General features: G+C 51.1%; 6 protein-coding genes across 6 annotated transcripts; 1 reads left to right on the top strand and 5 right to left on the bottom strand.

Annotated features, from left to right (window-relative positions):
- Positions 1–4,062: 4,062 nt before the first annotated feature.
- On the bottom strand, positions 4,063–7,012 carry SEPMUDRAFT_150954 (uncharacterized protein). Its single transcript, XM_016906500.1, has one exon. The coding sequence runs from the start codon at positions 6,930–6,932 to the stop codon at positions 4,167–4,169; it is 2,766 nt and encodes a 921-aa protein (XP_016757962.1). The 5' UTR covers positions 6,933–7,012; the 3' UTR covers positions 4,063–4,166.
- A 326-nt stretch (positions 7,013–7,338) lies between these two features.
- On the bottom strand, positions 7,339–9,260 carry SEPMUDRAFT_135262 (uncharacterized protein; the record flags this gene model as incomplete). Its single annotated transcript, XM_016902700.1, has 3 exons — positions 7,339–8,466; positions 8,527–8,729; positions 8,977–9,260. The coding sequence occupies 3 exons, from the start codon at positions 9,258–9,260 to the stop codon at positions 7,580–7,582; spliced, it is 1,374 nt and encodes a 457-aa protein (XP_016757961.1). The 3' UTR covers positions 7,339–7,579.
- A 61-nt stretch (positions 9,261–9,321) lies between these two features.
- Positions 9,322–11,332, top strand: SEPMUDRAFT_135261 (glycosyltransferase family 25 protein; the record flags this gene model as incomplete). Its single annotated transcript, XM_016902699.1, has 2 exons — positions 9,322–9,501; positions 9,550–11,332. The coding sequence occupies 2 exons, from the start codon at positions 9,322–9,324 to the stop codon at positions 10,531–10,533; spliced, it is 1,164 nt and encodes a 387-aa protein (XP_016757960.1). The 3' UTR covers positions 10,534–11,332.
- Positions 11,333–11,334: 2 nt separating this feature from the next.
- Positions 11,335–13,904, bottom strand: SEPMUDRAFT_150952 (uncharacterized protein). The gene has a single exon (XM_016906499.1). It carries the CDS (start codon positions 13,860–13,862, stop codon positions 11,388–11,390), a length of 2,475 nt encoding a protein of 824 aa, XP_016757959.1. The 5' UTR covers positions 13,863–13,904; the 3' UTR covers positions 11,335–11,387.
- Positions 13,905–14,519: 615 nt separating this feature from the next.
- Positions 14,520–16,269, bottom strand: SEPMUDRAFT_150951 (uncharacterized protein). Its single transcript, XM_016906498.1, has 2 exons — positions 15,841–16,269; positions 14,520–15,770 (listed from the first exon to the last, which is right to left on the bottom strand). The coding sequence occupies exons 1-2, from the start codon at positions 16,074–16,076 to the stop codon at positions 14,627–14,629; spliced, it is 1,380 nt and encodes a 459-aa protein (XP_016757958.1). The 5' UTR covers positions 16,077–16,269; the 3' UTR covers positions 14,520–14,626.
- A 4,353-nt stretch (positions 16,270–20,622) lies between these two features.
- SEPMUDRAFT_50123 (nucleotide-diphospho-sugar transferase) lies at positions 20,623–21,517 on the bottom strand (the record flags this gene model as incomplete). Its single annotated transcript, XM_016909150.1, has 2 exons — positions 20,623–20,699; positions 20,779–21,517. Coding segments are annotated over 2 exons (816 nt in total), but the record flags the coding sequence as incomplete, so codon positions are not given.
- Between the last annotated feature and the right edge of the window lie 360 nt (positions 21,518–21,877).

Genomic DNA, 21,877 nt, shown 5'->3' with positions numbered 1-21,877 from the left:
GATTAGTATATAGATACAGCCGTACTAAGGCAAGCGTACCTCTAATACTATTACAATCGACGATACTTTAGTTAACGACAACGCCGGTAATGCTAGCGACGCCGGTAACGCCGGCGCTAAGTTATTGCTGCCTAAATACCCTGCCTTATAATAGCAGCCGGAGCCGGCCGCTACGGAAGTAACTGTCGACAAAGGACGTAGCGGTAAGAAGGTTAAGTTTTACTTACTATCCGTCTTCTACGTAGAACTGCCGGTACTACGGCCCTATCCGACGTAGATTCCGTATTTACTACTTGCTAAGAGCCGTATACCGGCTGTCCGCGAGTTTATCGATACTATAGATCTACGCTATTATAAGTATCTACGTACTAGCGAGATATTCCGAAATCCCGACTATTATAAGGCTAGGCTATAGGATTACGCGTTTAGTAAAGGATTTGCGGTTGTCTGTACGTCTAGTAATATAAGCCGAGCTATATATAAGTGTATTTACTATAGAACTACTACTAGAAACAACGACGGCTTCGACGATTATATAGGCGATAGCGACGACGAATTACTTAATCTACGCGTCCGTAACGCAAGAAATATACGATAGTAGGGATACGGTTAGAACTACCGACTAGGTTACATACAAGTAAGGCAAGGTACGACGGTTAAACAGTAGTAGCTAACCGTTAATTCACTCGACTATATATACGAATTAGCGCTAAATCCGTCCGTTTACGCTATCTACGAGATACGTATACCTAGCTTTAGTAAAGCCGTAGCGTAGGCCGCGTAGTATCGACTTACGAACGAATTATATAGCACTATATACCGATAGCTCTTGCTTTACGAACTCCGACTTAATCGTAAGCGTTACTATAACCTAGCTAAGGGTAATACGTTCCGCGGCTCCGGCGACGCCGATACTATTATTAACGCGTTGCTTAGCATTCTCGTTACTCTCGGATTCGAGTACGAAGGCCGTTAGTCGTTTACTATAGATCTATAGACTAGTAGTACTACGTAGGCATTACTTAAGTAGATTGTTTACTAGTAGTTACGTATAGCGCGCTTTACTACGCGGTTCGTACTAGACTACAGCTTCTAGATAGACGCTACGTTTAGTACTAATCGCGCCGGTCTATTACTCGGGGTATTTATAGAGGTTACTAATACCGGACAGTTATTTCCGATATATTATTTACTAATAAAGTCAGAGAGTAAGGACGATTAGCTGTTTATACTACTTGTTGTATTTAACAACTATCTATATAACTATCGGCTTAATAAAGTAATTATTTTAGATACCGGAGCCGGCCTTATTACGGCTATTCCGGAGTTACTATTTCAGCGCTATATTTAGTAATTCTGTTAATAGTACGCGGCTCAAAACCTTTACAAGCGTATCGACAAGGGTGCCGTATACGTAGTACGTACCGAGGCCGCCGATAGTAAAGTACGCTAAGCTACTATTATAGCTGCTAACGATAAATCGACCGAACCGACTATACGTAACGCGCTAAGACGTATACGAGCCTATAAACTAGGCTATACTACCGAGCAGAAGACGGAACTAAAAGTACTTATATAGCCGTAGTTATAAGCGGATATAGCCGAAGCCGCCGATAAACTCGAGGCGGCTATTATCAATAGATTAACGGTAGAGGATGCCAAATATTTCCGTAATACCTACGTCGTTATTAAGTAGCGACTGCTTACGTATTATATTAAGCATTTACCGAATAATAGGGCGCGCTCGTTATAGCGCGCGGAAGGCGGCAATCGCGGCGTAAAGGGGTATCTACTACCGTACTTGTTACTAGAGCAGTACGTTAAAGGTATTAAATAGTATCTAGATAAGCTGTTTAATAAGTTAGAACGGTTAGAGGAAAATACGTATATTAGCTTACTACTATAGGCCGTAGCGTCTGATAACCTTAGTTACTTCGTATAACTTAATAGCTAAGTAATAATATAGACAATCGATAGGCTACTAGCTTTATAGTATAACGCTCTCGGTATTAAACGTACGGTAGACAAGGCTAATTATACGCGCTCGGTAGTAACGGCAGAGCCGTATCCGATACGCGATTACTATACAGATTATAGTAAAGTTGAACAATACGGCCTACCGTATACTTATATACTACTACCTATAGTAATTGAACGGAAGGCGATTGCCTATAGTATATTATATTCTCGTTACTTTGCGAGCAATCGTAGCGTTTACGCTAGTAACGCCGTATAGTAGATACTATAATAGCAGAATCAATACGACGCCGTAACGGATAGCCTATAGGAGGTATTACCGTAACGCGCGGACAGTTACGATCGTATATAGGCTTCTATACTACGCTAGTTAAGTTGCTTACTATTACTACGAGCCGCGGACTATAACGCCTACGTAGACAAGCTCGAAGCGTTCGAAGCCGTCTACTTAACCGGCCTATAGGCTACTTAACGCAACCGTTTACTACTAGAAGCGATTCTATTTGCGGTATCTATAAAGCCGGCTTAGTATCTACTACTACCGCGGTTGCCGAAACGTAGTAATAAGACGACTAATAGGCTTATAACAAGCGTAGAGGTAGCTAGTAAAGATGCAGTATTAGCTAAGAAGGCTACTACTATTACGTTATACTCCGAATTCGCGGCTTAGTAGCGTACTATTATAGCCGACGTACTATAGACAGCCGAAAGTAATAAGTTAGCAGCGGTTAATACTACTAAGCTAGTACGTAGCCGTAGCCGTAGACGTAGACGTAGATATAGACGGCCGCGCGGTCGCGGCCGCAGTATTATATATAGTGAATCCGACGACTTAGGGTTAGGTAACGGATCCTGTATAGTCGAGATAGAGAGTAATAGGGCCCGTATAGTCGAGACTAAGAGTAACGGGCCTAGGGGTCGTTAAACGCGCTTTATAGGCCGTAAAGTAGTAGATTATACAGTATTGAATAGTGCTTTATATAGGTAGTTAATATATATGTATATAAGTAATGTTTAGCGGCCGGAGCTTACGTTAATCCGCGCTGAAGCTTAGTCATCCGGAAGCCTACTGCTTAGTCATTTCCGAATCGTCCTTTCAGATCGTCCTGTCCCTTAATACTCGCAAAATTCTTTAGGTATCGTAAACAAACCTAACAAACAAACAAACTAGGTAGACTTAAGTTCTTTGTCTTTACGATATACGATAGGCTTAAAGAAGTTTTCTCCTTAGTATAAATGTTATAGAGAGTTTTTTCTTTTCTTATAGGTGTTTCTCTATTGTTATTGTTATTATTATTGTTATCATCATCATCATCATCATCATCCTCCTCCTCCGTATATGTTTCTCCTTAGTCTCCTTCTTCTTCCTCCTCGATAGTCCCATCTTACCTTCCTTTAGCTTCCAGGGGAAGGCAAGAGGCAGGCAGGGGCAAACTTATAACTTATAGCTTACAATTCACAATTCACAACTCTTACCTCTTAGTTAGGTAAGTAGACTCTATCGAACCCAACCCAACCTCCCCGGCCCCTCTCCTCCGTCTATCGAAGCAAGAAGGAGAAGGAGACTTTTAGGGATTCGGGGTTAGGTGGTCGTGTATAGATATAGAGAGACAAGAGACGAAGAGAGAGACACAAGAGAGGAACAGAGAAACAAGAGTGCTTGTCTTGACATTCTCGTCTTGAAATTCTCGTCGTTTATTCCCTCGTCTATCCCATCCCATCCCATCCCATCCCATCTATCTTATCGTCCAATCACTCACTCAGTCAAATTACTCCTCCCCCCAATCAATCCAATCAATCATATCATTCATATCATTCATATCAATCATTATGGCATTCCAACACTCTCCCCGCCTCGCAGCTTATCCCCTTGCGATGCCACCAAGACTGTACCCTGTTGCTGTTCCTGTATCACCGCCTAAACAGCAGCAGCAGCAGCAGCAGCAGCAGGGAGAGTTCTCCAAGGGGGAAAGGACTTGGACATCTATTTTGGGAAATGTTACAATCACAGCTGCAGCAGCGACAACAACAGCGCTGCCGCACAAGGATGGAGAAAAAGAGAAACATGGTAGTCGTCGGGTCATGGGCTCGAGTCGTCGTTACGCACTACTACCACTACAACAAGTACTACAACAACAAAAACAACAAAGACCGACATTTGGAATGAGAAGAAGAGTGACGACGCCTGTCTAAAGTCTGACGCCCTTGACGAGTAACCACAAAGCCACGGGTACCACCACATTGTCGTTTGCTCCCGTCAAGACCGCTTCCATGAACGAGGCTGCACATCCACAGAATAAAGCTTTCAGGATAGCGATGCTCCAGTCCCAGCACCACGGACGCTCGATCCACGAACTTCCGTTCCAGCCACCAAATATCTGCCATGCGCGAGCCAACAATAATCCGACTGCTACAGCACATGCCATAGCTGCCGATCCTTCTAAACTTTTTCCGCCCACCCATATCCATTTGTGCCGACCATATCGTCGGCCGATCAAGGATGCAGCGGCATCGCCCATGCCTACGCAGACTACACCAGAGATCATGGCTGTTTCTCGAAGATTACCTTGAAGCTCCCAGTTCTCCCAAGGTCGAGCTCCAGCGCGTCCGATACTGGCTAAGCTGAACCACAATGGTACCGCGCAGCCAATAAGCAGAAATATATGGCTCACGACAACCGGACCTCTCAAGTCTCTTCCGTCAACATAAGGGGCCACGAAGCGAGAAATGGCGTTCCCGAGAGGTGGAACTTGTCCTGCGCGGATGATCTCTAGTAGTAGGAAGACTGCTAGGATGAGACCGAGAGTCAGGCTGCAGAAACAAGGGTCGACGTAAGTCGCTGGAAGTAGCATCGCGACCATGACTCCATGGAAGACTTTACGACGCGTGTCGACTTCCACAAAGGCTGTTAGTGTGAACACTGTCAGGAGACCAGCCGCGAGGACAGCCAGCCAGTACGCGATGAGAAGGAGCCGGACGTTGGCTTGGCCAAGATCGGATCGAATGATGTCGATGTGGAGGGGTATGCTGAGGGGTATGGCGGACCAGTTCGTGCTGTTGGCGAGAGGTAGTTGTATCCACCACGTGTCGAGACCTAGATCTGATACAGAGTTGTGTACTATTGGAATCTGGCCTAAGAGGTAGCCAACTGCCCAGCCTACGGGCTCACGATTCCAGAGGGCGCGGCGAGCAATGTACGAGCTTACCGGGATGAAGACGATAGCTAGTATAGCAGCATATATGAAGCTTGCATATAGCCACTTTCGTCTCTTGGCTTGTTCAGGTGTGAGTTGAAGGTACCATGCGATGTGCTGTGCTCTACTTCTGTTGCGCTTTGTGCTGGTAGTCGTGGAGAAGACGTGAGGCGGCTGTCGTTCTGGAAGCGTGTTTCGCCTTGCGTAGCGTCGTGGTCTACCATCGTTGCCTATGACTGGCAATGGTTGCTGGCTTTCAACTGCTGCCTCGACGCCGAAAAAGCCAGTATGGAAAGGGTGGAGTAGTGACTGTGAAGTGTTGAGTCTGGGCCTGCCCAGACTCACCTTCGGCTTAAGGAACCGACTTGGCTCGTCCTCATCGGCATCACTTTCGGCTGTGCTTGGTCCCTGGAAAGCCGTGGTTGCTCGTTGTATATTGATGAGATTCGAGACTGCATCGACCAACGACTTTCGCTCCTCAGCTGTATGGCCATCTCGTCGTAGCTTCCATCTCGGGATTCTAACCAGAGTGAGATTCCAGTGAAGAACTGGCCCGCATAACACGAACAGCATCACACCCCCCAGCCATAGACATGCTTTTAATATTACAGTTTGCGGCGACGAGGCAAGCAAGAGAAGGTTGATCAAGACAGCTGACAGCAGGTGCACTTCTGACGCCAAGAGACTTGTCCTAGTCAAATACTGGAGTGGCTGCAGCAGTGCGTGATGCAGCGGATAGAGTGTGACCAGAGTCTCCCGGGTGAGCGCGTCTGGTGCCTGCAGCAAGTGTGGTAAAAGGTGATTAGAGTGCCAAGCGGAGTTTTCGGCCACGATGAGTGGAACAATGGCCACAAGCCAGTGCACAGAATTAAAACGTCCTAGTCGACTGGATCGTGGAAAGAGTCGTTGTGGTAGTGAAGCAAGTCCGATTACAATGTTTGGCAGCACGACTGCCGGATTCGCTGGCGCTACTGATAAAGCGACCATGACAGGTAGCAAAGGTGGATAGAGGACTGTTGCAGGGTCGAACGAGGCTGGTACTCGAAATCGTTGCCAGATACTGCTGGGGGCAGCTGCCGTGTCTATGATGGACAGCTTAATCGGATAGACCAGAATGAGCCCCATGATGGTGAGCAGTTGGCTGAGCAGTTCTCGCCGCCATGCCCAGGCTATGCTGCCAACTCCTTTGCCGCATAACACGCATGCTAAAATCACCATCATGAGCGCCACTTCCGAGCTTCGTCTGGCAAACTCGGCATATCTCCTCTTCATTAACTTTTCATGCTCTTCCTGTTCCCTTTGTGCAGAACTCCCTTCTGCCTTTTGCTTCTGAAAATAGCCTGTGAGCTCCCGTTCTCGCTCATCAAGCTGGCTGGGCGTAAGCAGCGCATCTTCATCCTCTTCTCCCGTCTTGAGTCCTTTCCTCGGTCGTACGGCGCTGGGTGGCAGTGCTTTGACGAAAGTCGATCGTTCATCGTCGGCCTCGGTTCCACTCTCGCTGCTTATGACAGATACTGGTTTGCTCTGTCGCTCCCATTCTCCGTCTATGCTCTCTGGGGCATTCAGTTCATCTCCGCTGCTGGTTTGAGGTTCGTGGAGGGAGTGTTTGCGACCCTGCCAATCGTGTAGCTGGTCATTGTAGTATGGCCGAGGAGTTCTCGCGCCAGTCTTGAGGCCTGCAATCTCTTGTGCGGTTAAGGTACATCCAATGGGTACATCTGGACTGCCATCGCACGACTGCCAGACATTCTCGCTGTTCATGTCGCGCTGTTGGGTGGGCGCATGTTATCGGTTGTGTAGTAGTAGCAGTAGTAGCAGCATGGAAAGGGCAGCGGCAGCAGCAGCAGCAGTGGGGCCATTGTGAAGTGTCTGGTCGGTTGAGGACCACGCGTGCGTTATTCAGATGCACGTGCAAGAGTAGTGGCTTTTTCTGCAACGTCAGCTTGCCGCCGCGGGGACATTTTCTACGGCACAACAGGTACCTGGCAACTGGCATCGTCTCAGCCACGAACGCGTCTGACACCCACGTCTGCCAATACTGCGCGCTTCTTGGGGCCAGCTCGGACTGGCTCCTCATTCGTCACTGCACGCTTGATTCACGTCTCCCTGGTCTGTAGCGTCTAGGTGGGCGCGTATAGCGCCAAGAATACCAGAAACCATGGTCTACGACTCTACGAGAAGTGACAGCATCAGCCACATTACCTAGGTATGCATGCATGTACGAAGCTTGAGCGGCGCAACGCGAGTACATGTATGTACCTCCTAGGCTCCTACCTCCTAGCTGACGTAGACACTTCTTTCCGGAAGCTCGCACATGCACGTCATCCGGCCAGTTTGTTTACGAGAATGCTATATACTTCCATCTTCCCGTCTGCCTGCTGAGCTCTATCCACGGCAGTCAAGTATCGTCAGCCAAGTTCAGCTCGCGAAAACATCCGAGGAGTATCCCCACGATCGCTCAATTGATATACAGATATTCGTTTGCTTTGGCCATCCAGCTGATAGATAGGAAAGGGCTCATGGTAGCGCGGTGAATCGTAAGGAGGCATCGTCTCGTAGCTAGCAGCTTCTGGCATAGCTCCTTTCCGTCGTCTTTGCAGCCTGATGCCGATAAATGCGCCTGCTGCGACCAGAAGCGGCACTCCAAGTCCTATCCCTATTCCCATGCCAATCTTCAGACTCAGTGGCATTGTGGTTTCGGCTGGGTGATTCCGTTGCTGCTCGTTTGCTGTTGTTGGCAGTGCACTGGTGCTAGCGCCGATCGATTCTGCGGTCGTGGTCGCTGGGAATATTTCATTCCCGTATGCAGACATGCTGGCGATCTCCGGGATAAGTGGCGTCGTAGTCTCAGTTGGGTAATTCTGTTGCTGCTCGTTTGTTATTGACAGTGCGCTGGTGCTGGCGCCGAGCAATCCTGCTGTCGTGGTCGCTGAGGGCAGTTCATTCTCAATTGCAGACGTGCTGGCGACCTTCAGAATGAGTGGCGTTGTGGTCTCAGTGGGGTCACTCTGTTGCTGCTCATTTGTTGTTGACAGTGCGCTGGTGCTGGCGCTGATCAAGCTTGCTGTCGTGGCCACTGGGGACACTTTGTCGCCATTCGCAGACGTGCTGGTGACAACTGTATCACTTGAAGGTGCATCTGCTGAGATGTTGAAGTAATGCGAAGTGAATCCTTCTGGGGTGTTCGGATTCAGCCAAAAGAAGTAGACTGGCGAGAAAGTCAGATTCGAGGTGTATAGGTCGACGTCCCAGGATATAGAATGTGAGCCAGCTCCAGTGCCAGCTGCGGAAGAGTCTGTTAAAGGCGTCAGGCCAGGGAATCGTAACACACGAGGATCAGTATGTGTTCACGAACCGTGTACTCTGCTGATGCTATAGCCAAAACCTGGATCTATGCCTTGTTGCCATAGCTCGATTCGATATGAGGTAAGGTTAGTTATCCAGCTGATAGTTTGAGTGCTGTCAAGTGCCCAAATTGGATTGCCAGCATAGATCAGGGTTGGTCCTGGTCCAGGAGGCGTGATGAATATATTATCATTATGATCTGATGCTTGTACGCTGCATTTGAGAAGAAATAAGAACGCGATCACCCAACAAGAACATGAAAGCATGGTGTAGTTGAGAAGCCAAGAATGGAAACGATGTGCAAAAAATACCTACAGTCTAACTCTGCGCTCCAGGAGCCTCTTTTGAGGCGCTGCTTCAATCGAAGCGTCAACAAGTCCAGCCGCCCGTTGCGTGACAGTTGTGCGCTGTGTAGGCGAATATCAAAGGATTCAGAAGGATTGTGGAGTCTGGCGCTTACATTGACGAGATCACAGGTCTGATGAACAGGTCTGATGCACAGATCTGATGAACAGATCTGATGAAGCTGAACTGCAGGAGGCCAGGTCCAGTGGTTGTATAGCGTGGCAGCAAGGTTTCGGGCGGCTCGGTATCAGGCTTGTGACAGCTTGGCATGGATCGTGCATCTCGTCGTCCACTCGTCGATACGCCGGCCAATCCTACAGCTCCACTTGTTGGAGGTCGGTATGCCAGGCTATTTCCAATCAAGCCTGCAAAAGTTAAGACGATAGGCCTCAGTGACATCTCAAGAAGATGCGCGCGGAACGTTCTCTTCCTCTCTCCCTCTCTCTCCCTCTCACAGACCATGGACATACGCTCAGTACCCGTGCGAGTGCTCCTTGTTATAGCTGGCTTGCTGACAATCACGTTCTTGATCTCTGGTCGGGGCATCTCTCGCAGCCCAGACATTCTTCCCAGCAGCGCAATCCATAGTCATCGGGATGGATACAGCAGTCTTGAAGATGTGGCGAATCAAACATTGGGTGTAAGTCTTGCCAAAATATACCCAGGAGCTTGTACTGAGAAGTCGTAGTTTGAGAAAATCTTCGTCATTAACCTTCCATCTCGAACCGACCACCGAGACTCGATGAGCCTTGCGGCTGCCTTAACACCAGGCGGTCTGAAGTTGACCTACGTGGATGGTGTAACGAATGTCTCCGCAAAGGCTCTCCCACCAGGAGGGGATAGTCCGCGTTTCGACAAAGACATGGTTGGACTAGTAGGAGCATGGCGAGCACATATCAATGTATTGCGTACCATTGTTGAGCAGAACATCACATCCGCTCTAATTTTGGAGGGAGATATCGACTGGGACATCAGGCTGAAGGCCCAGATGCTGGACTTCGCCAGAGCCTCTAGACTGCTCGTGCAGCCTGGGCAAGAGGATCGGACTTTCGACGTACACGATGAACCCCTTGTGAAGCCAACAACATCGCCTTATGGAGACATCGATCGCTGGGATTTGCTTTGGCTGGGTCACTGTGGTGCCGAGTTTCCGCAAAGCCAGACTGGCATTCGGCAAGGTCGAGTCACCATTTTCAATGATGAGACCGTGCCGCAATCACAGCACTATGATCGGGAATGGGGCAGCGCAGAGCTCATTAGAGCATATCCCAACCATACACGTGTTGTACATCGATCACGCATGAATGTCTGCTCTCTAGCTTACGGCGTCACGCAAGGAGGAGCGCGTCGATTCCTCTACGAGCTCGGCATCAGGCAACTGAACGATGCCATGGACATTATGATGAGAGAAATGTGCGACGGGCTTGCCGGTCGACCTATGCACAATTGTCTCACTGTGCAGCCGCAAATCTTCCAGCATCATCGTCCAGTAGGCAGTAAGGCCAGTTTCAGCGAAATCCAAGACCATGGAGAGGGCTACAACGAAGTTGCATATACGAGGAATATCCGCTGGAGCACACGCTTGAACTTTAGGAAACTCCTGGATGGTCAGACAGATTACGTCGACCTCTGGCAAGACGACATGCCGGCCAACAAGACCGCGTTTCCATGAGAGCGCAAGGTGGTCGCAGAGAACAGCGCGCTCTCGTACCGGCATGTATAGCCAATGCACACCAGACTGAAGCGGTGGTTCCCAGTCTGATGTTGGTGGAAATGCGACCGACTGCTAAAGGGAAAGTCGCAGCAGTCGCCCCTTCCAACCACGCCCGTGGTCCCCGATTAACCTCCTGCAACACGGCGGGAACAGCAACATACATCCCGTCCCTTGCTCGATCCCACCCTACCGAATGGCGTTGTAACGTCCCTGTCGCGATGTACATGTATATCGACACCATTCCTCACATCGGCTCCACGAACCCTGGAAGTTCCCAATAGTTTAATCAAACCACCAGAGTCCGCGAGCTGGAAGGCATGCAGCAGCAGAAAGAGGGGAAGAAGAAGAGAGGCACGCCAACTACCCAGCAGCGTTTTCTTCCCTTTCCACCGCGATATGCCAGATACAAAACAAACCGCCACTTTCCACCAGTTACACGCTGACGAAGGAGAATCTCGTTCAGAATGAAGAGCCAAAAAAAAAAAAACCGCAGTGTGAAATGATGATTGGTGGCTTTCTGCAGAGTATGAAATCAGGGCCGTGGATGCAGAATGTTTGAACCACTAGGTACCTACCAGGTAAGGTAGGAGTCTCGCGTATAGGTAGTTACGGAGACTGATCAAGATATCTTAGGTAGATCCGACGCGCAGGAGCGATAGAGGCGAGAACGCAAAGTGTAGACGGGGAGTTAGAGAGACTGGGAGGTGAATAGTCTGAGAAGGTAGGTATGCAGAGTAGTGTAGTACCAAGAAACGAGGAAATGAACAATGTGCTTTGTAATAATAATAGTAATGATAATAATATATGAAGAATCACGACGAGCTGGTCGAACTTGAATCATCATCGTCGTCGTCATCGCCGTTGTGCAGATACATCTCTTCTCTCCGCTTACACTCCGCCAAGTGAGCTGCCACGGCCTCTTCTCTGGTCAGACGTCTCTTGGGCGGATCGATAATGTTGCGGTATCGGTGCTTAGGTGCCGGGGTGGGTGCGGCAGCTGCAGCAGCAGCGGGTGGTGCAGCAGCAGCGGGTGGTGCAGCAGGTGGTGCAGCCGTGGAAGAGGAATCATGGCGGGACGTCGTCTCACTGATGCGTGATTTTCTGCGGTTCCGCCTGCGCTTATCGCTCATTTCCGACGCAGAAGAAGGAGCAGGATTTGGTCTTGGGGGCTTCTCCTCCGTCTTTTCGGCGGGAGCTGGCGGAGGGGATGGTGTGACTGGCATCTCGATAACTCGTGGACCTTCGAGTTTCGCTTCAACATCACAAAACTCCTCCCCATCAGAGGAGACAACGTCCTCCTTCTCCTCCTCGTAATCCTCGTAGTCTTCTTTCAAGGCCACTTCCTCGTCCGTCGTCCAGTCGTCATCCCTGATAACCTCCTCGTCTGCATCTTCTTTTGTCATCTTGGAGCTCTCTATACTAGAAAACGAATTGGGCACGCGCCTCTTGGGCGGAGAAAGACCATTTGCAACGGCCATCTCGCGCTCCAAGCGACGGCGCTGGGCCTTGAGACGCTCAATCTCTGCCTTGTCGTCTGATGCTACTGCATCGAGCATATCTTCCTTGTTAAGCTCGATAACGAATATATGCTGGGCTCTGGTCCTGTCGCCTTTTGCGATATTCAAAGCGTCCTTCCAACGTTGCTTGTCGGAAAGATTGCGGTATATACGGTTCTTCTTGCGCTGCGGCAAAGTGATTTCCGGGACGGCCTGATCGAGCTTTTGGTGATTCAGCTCAACTCTGGTCACCTGTGGGACAGCTGGCGTTTGCGGAGCCTGTGCATGCTTTTCAAGCATCGGGGGCTTTTGCGCTTTTTCGAGCACTTCATGCCCTTCTGGCACGTTGGGCACCTCCGATACGTCTGCTCCACAGGAATGCTCCGCCCCGCCCGCAATTTGATCAGCATCACCATGCAGGACCGCAACTTCGTGGTCCGCTGGTGCGTCCAATGCAGCTGGGAGATCCGGTGGAATCTCAGAATCTTCAGATATGCTGACTTCGATAGGAGGTACTTCCGTTACGTGATCGGTCTGACGCTCAACTCCTGTACGGACTCGCGGCTTCTTCAGGGCGTTTTTGACACGTTCCCTCGATTCGCGTAGGCGTGCAGCTGCGCTGAGGGTGCATCTGGGTGCGCGCAGCTTTCCAGTACTCGTTTCGGATGTGTGGGATTCTGGCGGAGTTGCAGGCTGTCCAAAGGAGCGCTCGGCCACAGGCAGGGGCCTGATCGCCGGCTCGACTACAGGTTCGATCACTGACTCACTCGCAGGCTCGGTGGTCGGCTCAGACACAGGCGGCGAAACATTTCTCACGGGCTTTGGCAGAGAAGGTAGCTTCATCCAGCCGATCGATCCTTTACAAACGGATTGTTGTTTGGGGCCTTGGCCGGGTGCTGTACCTGGCGATTGATGCTCCGCGAGCGCAGCAGCTTCGCATGGACTTGATTGAGGCACAGTACTTCCAGATGCGATCGGGGGACTTGAGCTGAGTTCCAATGTCTGACTATTCTTACTGGCGTGGCGGGGTCGCAGATGCAGCTTGTTCGCCTCGAGGAGAAGCTTCTTTCGGGCTCGAACAGCTCCCTCCGAACGGCCTGACAGTGCTCCGGAGATTTCCTTACAACACCAGTTTTCTCTGATTCCCTGGCGGAGGATATCGTCCTCGGCTGGCGACCAAGTGATCTTCCTACTGCTGCCTTGCCTCTTAGAAGAGCCGTGAATTTTCTTGTTCAGTAGCTCGAATGCGTGTCGGGGTCCTTGCGAGCTAGCAATGATTTCGTCAGTGTCGGGCGACCGAGGGGAGCGCTGCGCAGAAGGTGGCGTACTGCCGCCCAGGCGCCTGTCGGTGGAGTCAGGAGTGGGGAGATCTTCTTGTGAGCTGTAGACAAGCACTGCAGGGTTGCTTTTGCAGACAGTAAGTGGCCTTGGTTTCTGAGAGCTCTTAGCAGGCTTCGCAGGTATCTTGAACCCATCTGCATCAACACGATCGCCCTCGGTTGACTCTGCAGAATGAGTGCTATCCATTCCAGCCAGATCCTCGCTCCCTACTTCACGTGACATGACAGGAGTATCCGGATCAAGTTCATTTATGGTAGCACCATATCGCTCTTCTTCCGCTCGCCGCCGCTTCAGGATTGCTTGCTCTGCTTCATCCAGATCCGCCCAGCGCCTCTTCTTAAACCCCTGTGGCCGCATTTCCGAGCCTGGCGGAATGGTACCTTCGCGATCCACGTCTTCCATGCACATGTAAATTTGCCGTTCCGTGGCAAGGCCGTCTTTCGGATACATGCTTCCAATCTTGTCTGTGACGAAGATAGTCCCACCTTCAAGGTCCTGCAAATGGCTGACATACATGCCGGCTATCTTGTCCTTGTCGCAGTTCCTCCGAAAGCGCTGCTCCGTCTCTTTCCACAGCGCGTCAAAATTGAGCTCCGGGTCGATCGGTATAGATATAGTCTTTAACGGCTTGTCCGTATGAGCTACTGGTCCAAATGGAGACGTGGTGGAGACAGGTCGGTTGCGCGCTGGCGTCGCGGGCGGGCGATGCCTTGGCGGCGGCATCACATGTACTGTGAACTTCATAGCGGCGTGTGATTGTAGCGGCGAGTGAAGTGGGCCAAAGGTGAGGTGCAAGTGAACAAAAAGTCAGGTCGACTCGGCGCCGCGTGTGATTTTCGTGACGGATAGTGGATCCGCATCCGCGTTAAACTCAATTGCAGTACCGCGGGCCGGAGCGCTCCCCAAGATTTCGAGACTCCCCTAGACTGCTCTGATTTCAGTCACGATGCAAGGACAGAGAGATGCAATGTCGGTTGATGAACGTCGCAGCTACAACAGTCGATCAGTCGAACGCCAGATCGTCAAAGAACAGTCGTTTTGTGGTATCCGGAGGTGCGATTAAGAGAAAATAGGAAGGCTGGAGCCTCCTATCATTGAGCTCGGTAAGTACCCTGCAACATGCAATTTCAATGTAAGCATGGTATTAGCAGTTCAAGAATCTAATCGCTCTACAAATGTGCCCGGGTTATGTGTACACAAGTTGCCAATTATAATCAAGCCCTGAATGTGCCTATTGCAGTAGGCACTGCGCAAGCCCAGCTGCATGCTCGCCTTATGAAAGGCAACACAGATTCATGCGTAAGCTCGGTTTTGGCAGACGAACCACTATGCCAGTACTCGAACCACTGTGCTCGTGTGATGATGCAGCTTCGGTTGCAAGTCGAGCATACTTGGTTGTGGGCGTTGGTCTTGGCCATCTGAAGGACGGTGTGAACCCTTGACGGCATATCGTCCGGTATATGTGACAGATCGTAATGTTGTTGTGTGACTCGCAGTGCTAGCTCCAGCAGTGATGGCACTCGCGTTGAAGATAGCGTCGCTTCGCACTGTTCTAAACGTGCACGAGTAGACAGAGCATCATGTTCCGCCAATGTAGGACTGTTCGGGCGGCCGTCAACATCGTAGTACTGAATAGCAGAGGATGCGAGATATATCAACTCGTCCCGGCGTTTGCCCTGGTCCTGAACTGCTGTTGTCATCTGAAGATGCTGCTCCCAAAGCGCATGGCCTAGCTGCAATCGAAGCTCCAGCTCAGTCCGCATGTCCAGACTGCCGTTCGCAGCACACTGCGTCCGAGCATCTTCTATGCATACTCGAGCATCAGGACAGTGCTGTAACTTGATACCCTGCTTGGACCGAGGCTGCGTTGCTAGCGGCGAAGGTGAGCTCTCGCTGAAGTCCTTCATAGGTTCAAGCATCGGATTAGGTCGCACAATGAGTCGACTGCGGCGTGACTGTAGGATATCGAGCAGTTCCCAGGGCAGGTATTCGATACCATTGCCCGCTACGTTCAATTCTTTTAATCTCTTAAGCTGGGTAATGTCGGAGGGAAGCTGAGTCAGTGCATTGTTCCGCAGACTCAGCACAGTAATATTCTCGAGTTGAAACAGCTCATCAGGCAGTGTAGTCAGTCCATTGCTGGCCAGAAATAGTTGTATGTCTGGTGTTAGAGGACCGAATTCGTCGTCGGAGGGGGGCAACGATGCATCAAAAAGCGGCTGGCGTATCAACTCGTGCAATGGCTTCAGCGTCGAGCTGGGGATATCGACGAGTCCAAGGTCTGATAGGTCCACAGTCTGCTTTCCATTCTCCACGCATCCAGTCACAATACTGGCGGCTATACTCTGTGGTGTAGGTCTGGAACACTGTCAGTTGCGAACGCTGGTGTGGAGAGGAGAGAGAGAGAGAGAGAGGGTGTAGCACGAACTGCTGAGGTGCAGCTCTGGGTGTCTGCAGACTCCGCGAATGGTCGGTGACATGCAATCGGCGCATGCTATCCGGGTAGCAAGATGTGCTCTCAGTACTGTCCTCGCTTCCGTCGCTTCCCATCCAGATACCACTGTCAACGTTCCTGGAAAAGTCCTTCTGCTTTGGCGTCGCTACGTCCTGTGTCCCTCGGCGTCCCTCCTTATTCGCAATCTCCCACCACGGACCGCGGATCATACGCTTTCGCTTTGGTCGCTGATATCTGCTGGCATCCTCAGTGCCGGAAGTGTCATCTGAGAATAATGGATCGCTCGAGATATGGCAGTCCTGTTCCGAGAGTTGTCGCTTTCGCGTCGCGGGGATCCATGGCAGAGTGGCCGAAGAGGGAGTGGTTGGCAGAAGAGGAGGAGACGATGGCAGTTCAGCAAAGGATGACTGCGGTAGCAATGGAGGCGACGACGACGGCAGAGGCATTACGCTCGCCGGTACATACAGGTAGTCCTCACAAGAGGAGAGAGAGGTGGGACATTCATCTCGACGCGACTTATCGGATCCCACTGAGACGCGACGTGAACAGGGATCAGCCATGTGAGTCCGCTTGGCGTGAAATAGAGTTCAACAATCAATATCCTCTCAGCAAAGTGCATTTACCTACTGGCTAAGGTACCTCCTACCGTACTGCCAGGTGTTTGTGGGATTTTGGTTTGTAGTCCGACAAGAAATTTGAACCAGCCGATGAATAGCAGTCCTGCACTTGAAATTACCTACCTTGGTACTCAACCTTTATCAATGTGCCTGGATATGAGTACGAACCATTTCAGACGGCATACAACAGGTACCAGCCACACTCTAGCAGAGGGGAAGTCATGAGAAGCAACACCGAAATCCCATGAGTTCCAAGCAGCCTTACTGCTGTATCGGTGGACCATCATTGCCTAAGCAGAATACGCGATATACGCCATATGAGCCTCAGAAACGGCCCGACGCCATAGCTTTAGGAGACGACGGCGAGAACAATCCTTTCTATTTTGTGGATGTCGTTGGCACCGTCTCCACGGAACAAACTGGGAATCCTGAAGTCGTAAGGCGTCTGACCTCACCCGGTCATCTCAGAGGCGAGACAAACAATCTGGAGCTGGGAAGTACATGTACTTCCGACACCACAACTGGACGTCCGACATGGAGCCTCAATGTGAAAGACATCCCGGCGTCAGCAAAGAAAGTCTACTGCATACTCCAGGGACGCAAGCCTGGGTTCTACTTCGACTGGCCCGGCGCTGAGCAGCAAGTCAGGGGCTTCCGTGATGGCTTGTACATCTCTTTTCCCCGAGGCAGCAAGAAAGCGGCACTCACACCTGCAAATGCCGAAGACGCCATTCGAGATGCGGTCACATATATGAATCACACTTTTCAGACTTGCCAGTATGGCTGCGGTGGCAAGTGCCGGTTGCTCGCGGTCGACATGGCCGTGAAGGCCGACCCGGGTCAGGTCATTCCGCCTGAACATAGAGAAGAGAAAAGAGATCGCAGCATGTGTCGATTTTGCGGTAAACGCCCCAAGGCCAACAACGAACGCCTGTGTGCTACTTGCATCTCTGGCCCAGACCTTGTAGACGCGATTCGAATTTGTGCGGAAGAACATGGACTGGTGGCGGAGCAAGCCCATGTTCTTGGATTGATAGCTCGAGGGTATAATGTCTTCTTCACGGGCGCGGCAGGAACAGGCAAGACGAAGATTGTCGAGGCCGCTAGAGCATTCTTCCACCACAAGGACCGCACAGTCGACGTACGTATCGTGGCACCCACGGGAATTGCAGCCCTCGCAGCTCATGGTACCACAATCCACACGTACGCGGGATGGACGGCCAAGTTATCGCAGAGTTCTCTCACCTGCCTGCGCGATCAGGCCCATAGAACTCGCATCTGGAAACGATTCAATGACACCGAAGTCTTGATCATCGAGGAGATCAGCATGGTGGAGAGTGACACGCTCACCCGACTGTCTGCGATGATGGAGTCTGCCTCGCGGGAACCCCATGGGCCGCGACCATTTGGAGGCGTCCAGGTGATCATATGTGGCGACTTTTACCAGCTTCCACCCGTGCTACCTTTCCGTAGTTGTCTCGAATGCGGACTTGTAGGTGAAAAGCTTCACAATGGTGTCTTCCAGTGTCAACATGGGGATCGGCAGGATGAGGAGAAGTGGGCGTTTCAGAGCCCTGCGTGGGCAGCTTTGCAGCTGGTCAACGTAGAGCTCAAGCATGTACACCGGCAGGCCGATGCGGTCTTCACGCGTATCCTGCGAAACGTCAGATTGGGCGTGGAATTGACAGACGATGAAGAGAATGCACTGCTCAACTACAACGAGCATCTCGACCACGACGCGGCGATCAAACTCATGCCACATCGCAAAGTCGTCGACTCGATCAATGCATATCACATGGATCAGCTCCAGGCCATCCCACGCAAATATCGTTGTATCGACGCCTTTGATCGACAGCCGCGACACACGGAATATCTCGACCTGGACGCGTCTGAGCAATTAAAAGACCATCGATATCCACATGAGCTCGAACTCAAAACCGGCATGAAAGTGCTCCTGACCGCCAACCTAGATCTCCCAGCAGGTTTAGCAAACGGCAGCAGTGGCACCATCATAGGTTTTGTGCCGATGCGCAGTTACGAAACGTCCCTATCCCCTCTCGCCACGAAGAAACCCCAAGAGGAAGAAGAAGAAGAAGACCACCACCAAACCTTCCCCCCCGCCGGCTCCCATCACGCCCACCAACAAATCATGATGAGCAGATTCCGCGCCGCCCAATCCCCACACCAATGGTATCCCATCGTCAAATTCCTCTCCCCCAACAATCTCACACGCGTCATCCCCGCCCACTGCTCCATAACCGAACTCGGCGAAGACTCACCCTACAGTCTCCTCAGCCGCACCCAAATCCCGCTGATCGCCGGCTGGGCGATTACCATCCACAAATCCCAAGGCATGACACTAGACCAAGTCGTAGTAAATTTAGATCAATGCTTCGCGCCCGGACATGCATATGTAGCGCTTTCCCGAGCGAGGTCGTTGCACACGATGGCGGTACAGACGCTTCCGGCGCCGAGGCAGATGCGGGCAGATGAGACGGTGAGGGGGTTTATGGAGAGGACTTTTGGGGAGAGAAGGGGGAAGGAGGAGCAAGAAGAAGGGGGAGTGAAAGGAGAGGATTATGATTATTATTCTTATTCTTGTGAGGAGGTGAAAAAGGAGGAGGGGAAAGAAGAGGAGGGTAAAGAAGAGGAGGATTGTAAGATTAAAGTGGAGGAATGCGAAGAGGTGTAGTTGATTGATGACAAGTGCCTGAATAGCTACTAGCAGTCAGTAGTAGCAGTTAGTAGTGTAGTGAGATCAATGGCCAAAGTGTATACCGTAAGGTACTTGATGGATGATGAGACCGGCCACCTACTTCCCCTCTCACTCCCTCAAAAAAGGACAAAGGATGAAAAAGAGAAACAAGAGGAAAAAAAAAAAAACGAAAAGATGAAGTGGAAAAGAAGAAAATAATCAAAAGTAATGGAAACACAGCCTTTTCTCAAACAGGACCTCGCAAGAGACAAGCAAAGACCAGCTCATTCATGTTGTGCCTCTAATATATTGAAAAAAAAATCCCATGTATGCATGCATATGCTATGTGTATCCCAACCCAACCCCAATGGAAAATCAAATCACCATCCCATCCCTCCCGAACAATAAAGATCTCCTCCCATCGCTTTCATTCATTCCCCATCAACCATCACTCATCGCCCGTCACCCTCCCTCTCCCCTCCGCTCCCCTCCCCTGACCCCCTTCCCTACTACCATCCCTCCCTGGACCCCCTTCCCTACTACCGTCCCCCCCCTCCCCATCTCCAATCCCACCTCATCATCCTCATCCCCCCCATCATCCTGCTCGCTATCCTCCTCCCCAATCTCCTTCACCCCCCAGGACCCCCAACCCGGACACATCCTCTTGGCAGCCATCCTCCACGTGTGAAACTGTTCCGCCAACACGGGATGGGCATCGGGACGCGTCGATTGCAGGAGTTGATCGGTGACTGTCCAGGGTTTTCCTACGGCCGTGAAGTGGATTACGGCAGCGAAGGATTGGAGTTTGTGGAGTTCGAGGGTGAGGGGGTGGTGTGGGGGGAATCGGAGGGGAGTTTGTGGAGTTGGAGGAGTTGAGAGGGAGGCTGAGAGGGAGGTTGAGGGGGAGGTTGAGGGGGAGGTTGAGGGGGGAGAAGGGGGATGGGCTTCTTGGCGTCTTTGTTGTTGTTGTCGAGGTTTTTGGTCTCCTTGTTCAACTTGTTGTTGCTGTTGTTGTTGGTGTTGTTGTTCTTGTTGTTGGTGTTGTTCTTGTGGTTGATGTTCTTGTTGTTGGTATTGTTCTTGTGGTTGATGTTGTTGTGGCTGATGTTCTTGTTGGTATTGTTCTTGTTCTTGTGGTTGTTGTTGTGGTTGATGTTGTTGTTGTTGGTGTTGTTCTTGTTGTTGTTCTTGTTGTTCTTGTTGTTCTTGTTGTTCTTGTTGTTCTTGTTGTTCTTGTTTTCGGAGTCGTGGTTGTTGTGCTCGGTGTGGGTTGTAGGGAGAAGTATCAGCTCCAGCTCCGGGGTGGATTTTCGGTCTCTGTCTGTGCTGCGAGTACGATAATCTGCTTTTCATAGGATTGGCTTTTCTGCCGCCCGGATGAGATCTGGCGAACTCGTTGACGCGGTCGATGGAGGTCATGTTCAGTGTGCTTTCGGGATGGTACCATTTGGGCAGATTCCAGTCTTCCCAATGGGAATTCAGCGCGACGTACTCGCCTCCCAACATCATCACTTGGTCGCCTAGGTACAGAAAGAAGAAAGATGGATGAGCTGCTGCGCATGGGCATGGGCATGGGAATATACATGTACATGCACTCACCGAGCAATTTGTTAATGACGTCCATGTCAAAATCGCCCTCTTCCAGGTGGGACAGAGCGTCGCTCACTGCGTCCCACAGCCGGTCGGAGAGACTGATCATCATGAATGTCGTGGCCAGGACGTCTTTTCCCAACCAATAGGCTCGTGGACTGGCGAGATCCACGGCGGGGAGAGCGGTGAAGAGGTCATCGAGGTTTCGCATGATGAACTGATCCGAGTCAAAGACCAGCACACGCTGCAAGCCGGGGCTCAATTGGTGGAGCTTAAAGGAAAGCAGCTTCAACAGGCAGTCGTCGTAGTATCCCGATCTGCTGGCCGGGAGAGGAGGCGGCTCCTCAATATGGACGACGGCGCCATGGGCTTCAAAGGCATCGAGATAGGGTTGGGATAGGGCGGAAGAGGCGAGAATGTGGACGGGATATCGCGCGTGCAGGTATTGGAGCCTCTCGATGTTGACCAGCACACTACAGGCATAGCTGTCGGCGGTAGCGTAGAAGGCGTAGGCGAAGCCGCTGTGGTCGTCCGGAGGAGAGGGAGCAGCCAGGACAGCCTGCTGCTGTCGGAGGGCGTCCTGTAGTCTCTGGTTCTGTTCAGACTGTTCTGCGAGGCTGATGCGGAGATAGCGGTCTTGGCGTTGGTATTCCTGCTGGATGCGGGAGGTGTGAAAGCACAAGAAGAAGACGGCGAGCACGAGAAAACTGCAGACTGCGGCGGATTGGGATTTGATGAGAGAGCGCATCGCAGCAGGACAGGCACACCCGCTGTTGGTCCATCAGGTACCTACCAGCGCAGTAACAAGAACTAGGTAGGTAGGTACTCTCTCGTTCTCTCTTTCTTTCTGTCTCTCTCTCTCTCACAAGAATCAGAAGGAAATCACATTCCTCATTCTAGAAGCAGTCAATACAGGTACTTGCCCACAGCCACAGGTAAAAACAGCTGGCTTGTTCAAACTTCACAATCTGTCGTGTTGTTACTTGTTGAAAGGGCAAGCCGAGATTGGCCGGACATGGCTCCTGGTCGGCTTTCTGGCCAGGCATACCTGTTCATGCCATGCATACCGTACTTTTCTGATTATATATAGAGAGTCTGGCTCCCTAGC

The sequence above is a fragment of the Sphaerulina musiva genome, assembly GCF_000320565.1.
Source record: "Sphaerulina musiva SO2202 unplaced genomic scaffold SEPMUscaffold_9, whole genome shotgun sequence".
NCBI lineage: Eukaryota > Fungi > Ascomycota > Dothideomycetes > Mycosphaerellales > Mycosphaerellaceae > Sphaerulina > Sphaerulina musiva.
The sequence above is the reverse complement of the archived record's forward strand: the minus strand, read 5'-3'. Positions and strand labels throughout refer to the sequence as shown.

Excerpts from the sequence above, each read along its gene's own strand:
- SEPMUDRAFT_150954 (XM_016906500.1), bottom strand. The coding sequence starts at position 6,932 with ATGAACAGCGAGAATGTCTGGCAGTCGTGCGATGGCAGTCCAGATGTA.
- SEPMUDRAFT_150952 (XM_016906499.1), bottom strand. The coding sequence starts at position 13,862 with ATGTATCCGAAAGACGGCCTTGCCACGGAACGGCAAATTTACATGTGC.
- SEPMUDRAFT_150951 (XM_016906498.1), bottom strand. The coding sequence starts at position 16,076 with ATGATCCGCGGTCCGTGGTGGGAGATTGCGAATAAGGAGGGACGCCGA. Across the intron at positions 15,771-15,840 it reads CCCAGAGCTGCACCTCAGCA|ACCTACACCACAGAGTATAG; the intron begins GTTCGTGCTACA and ends ACAGTGTTCCAG.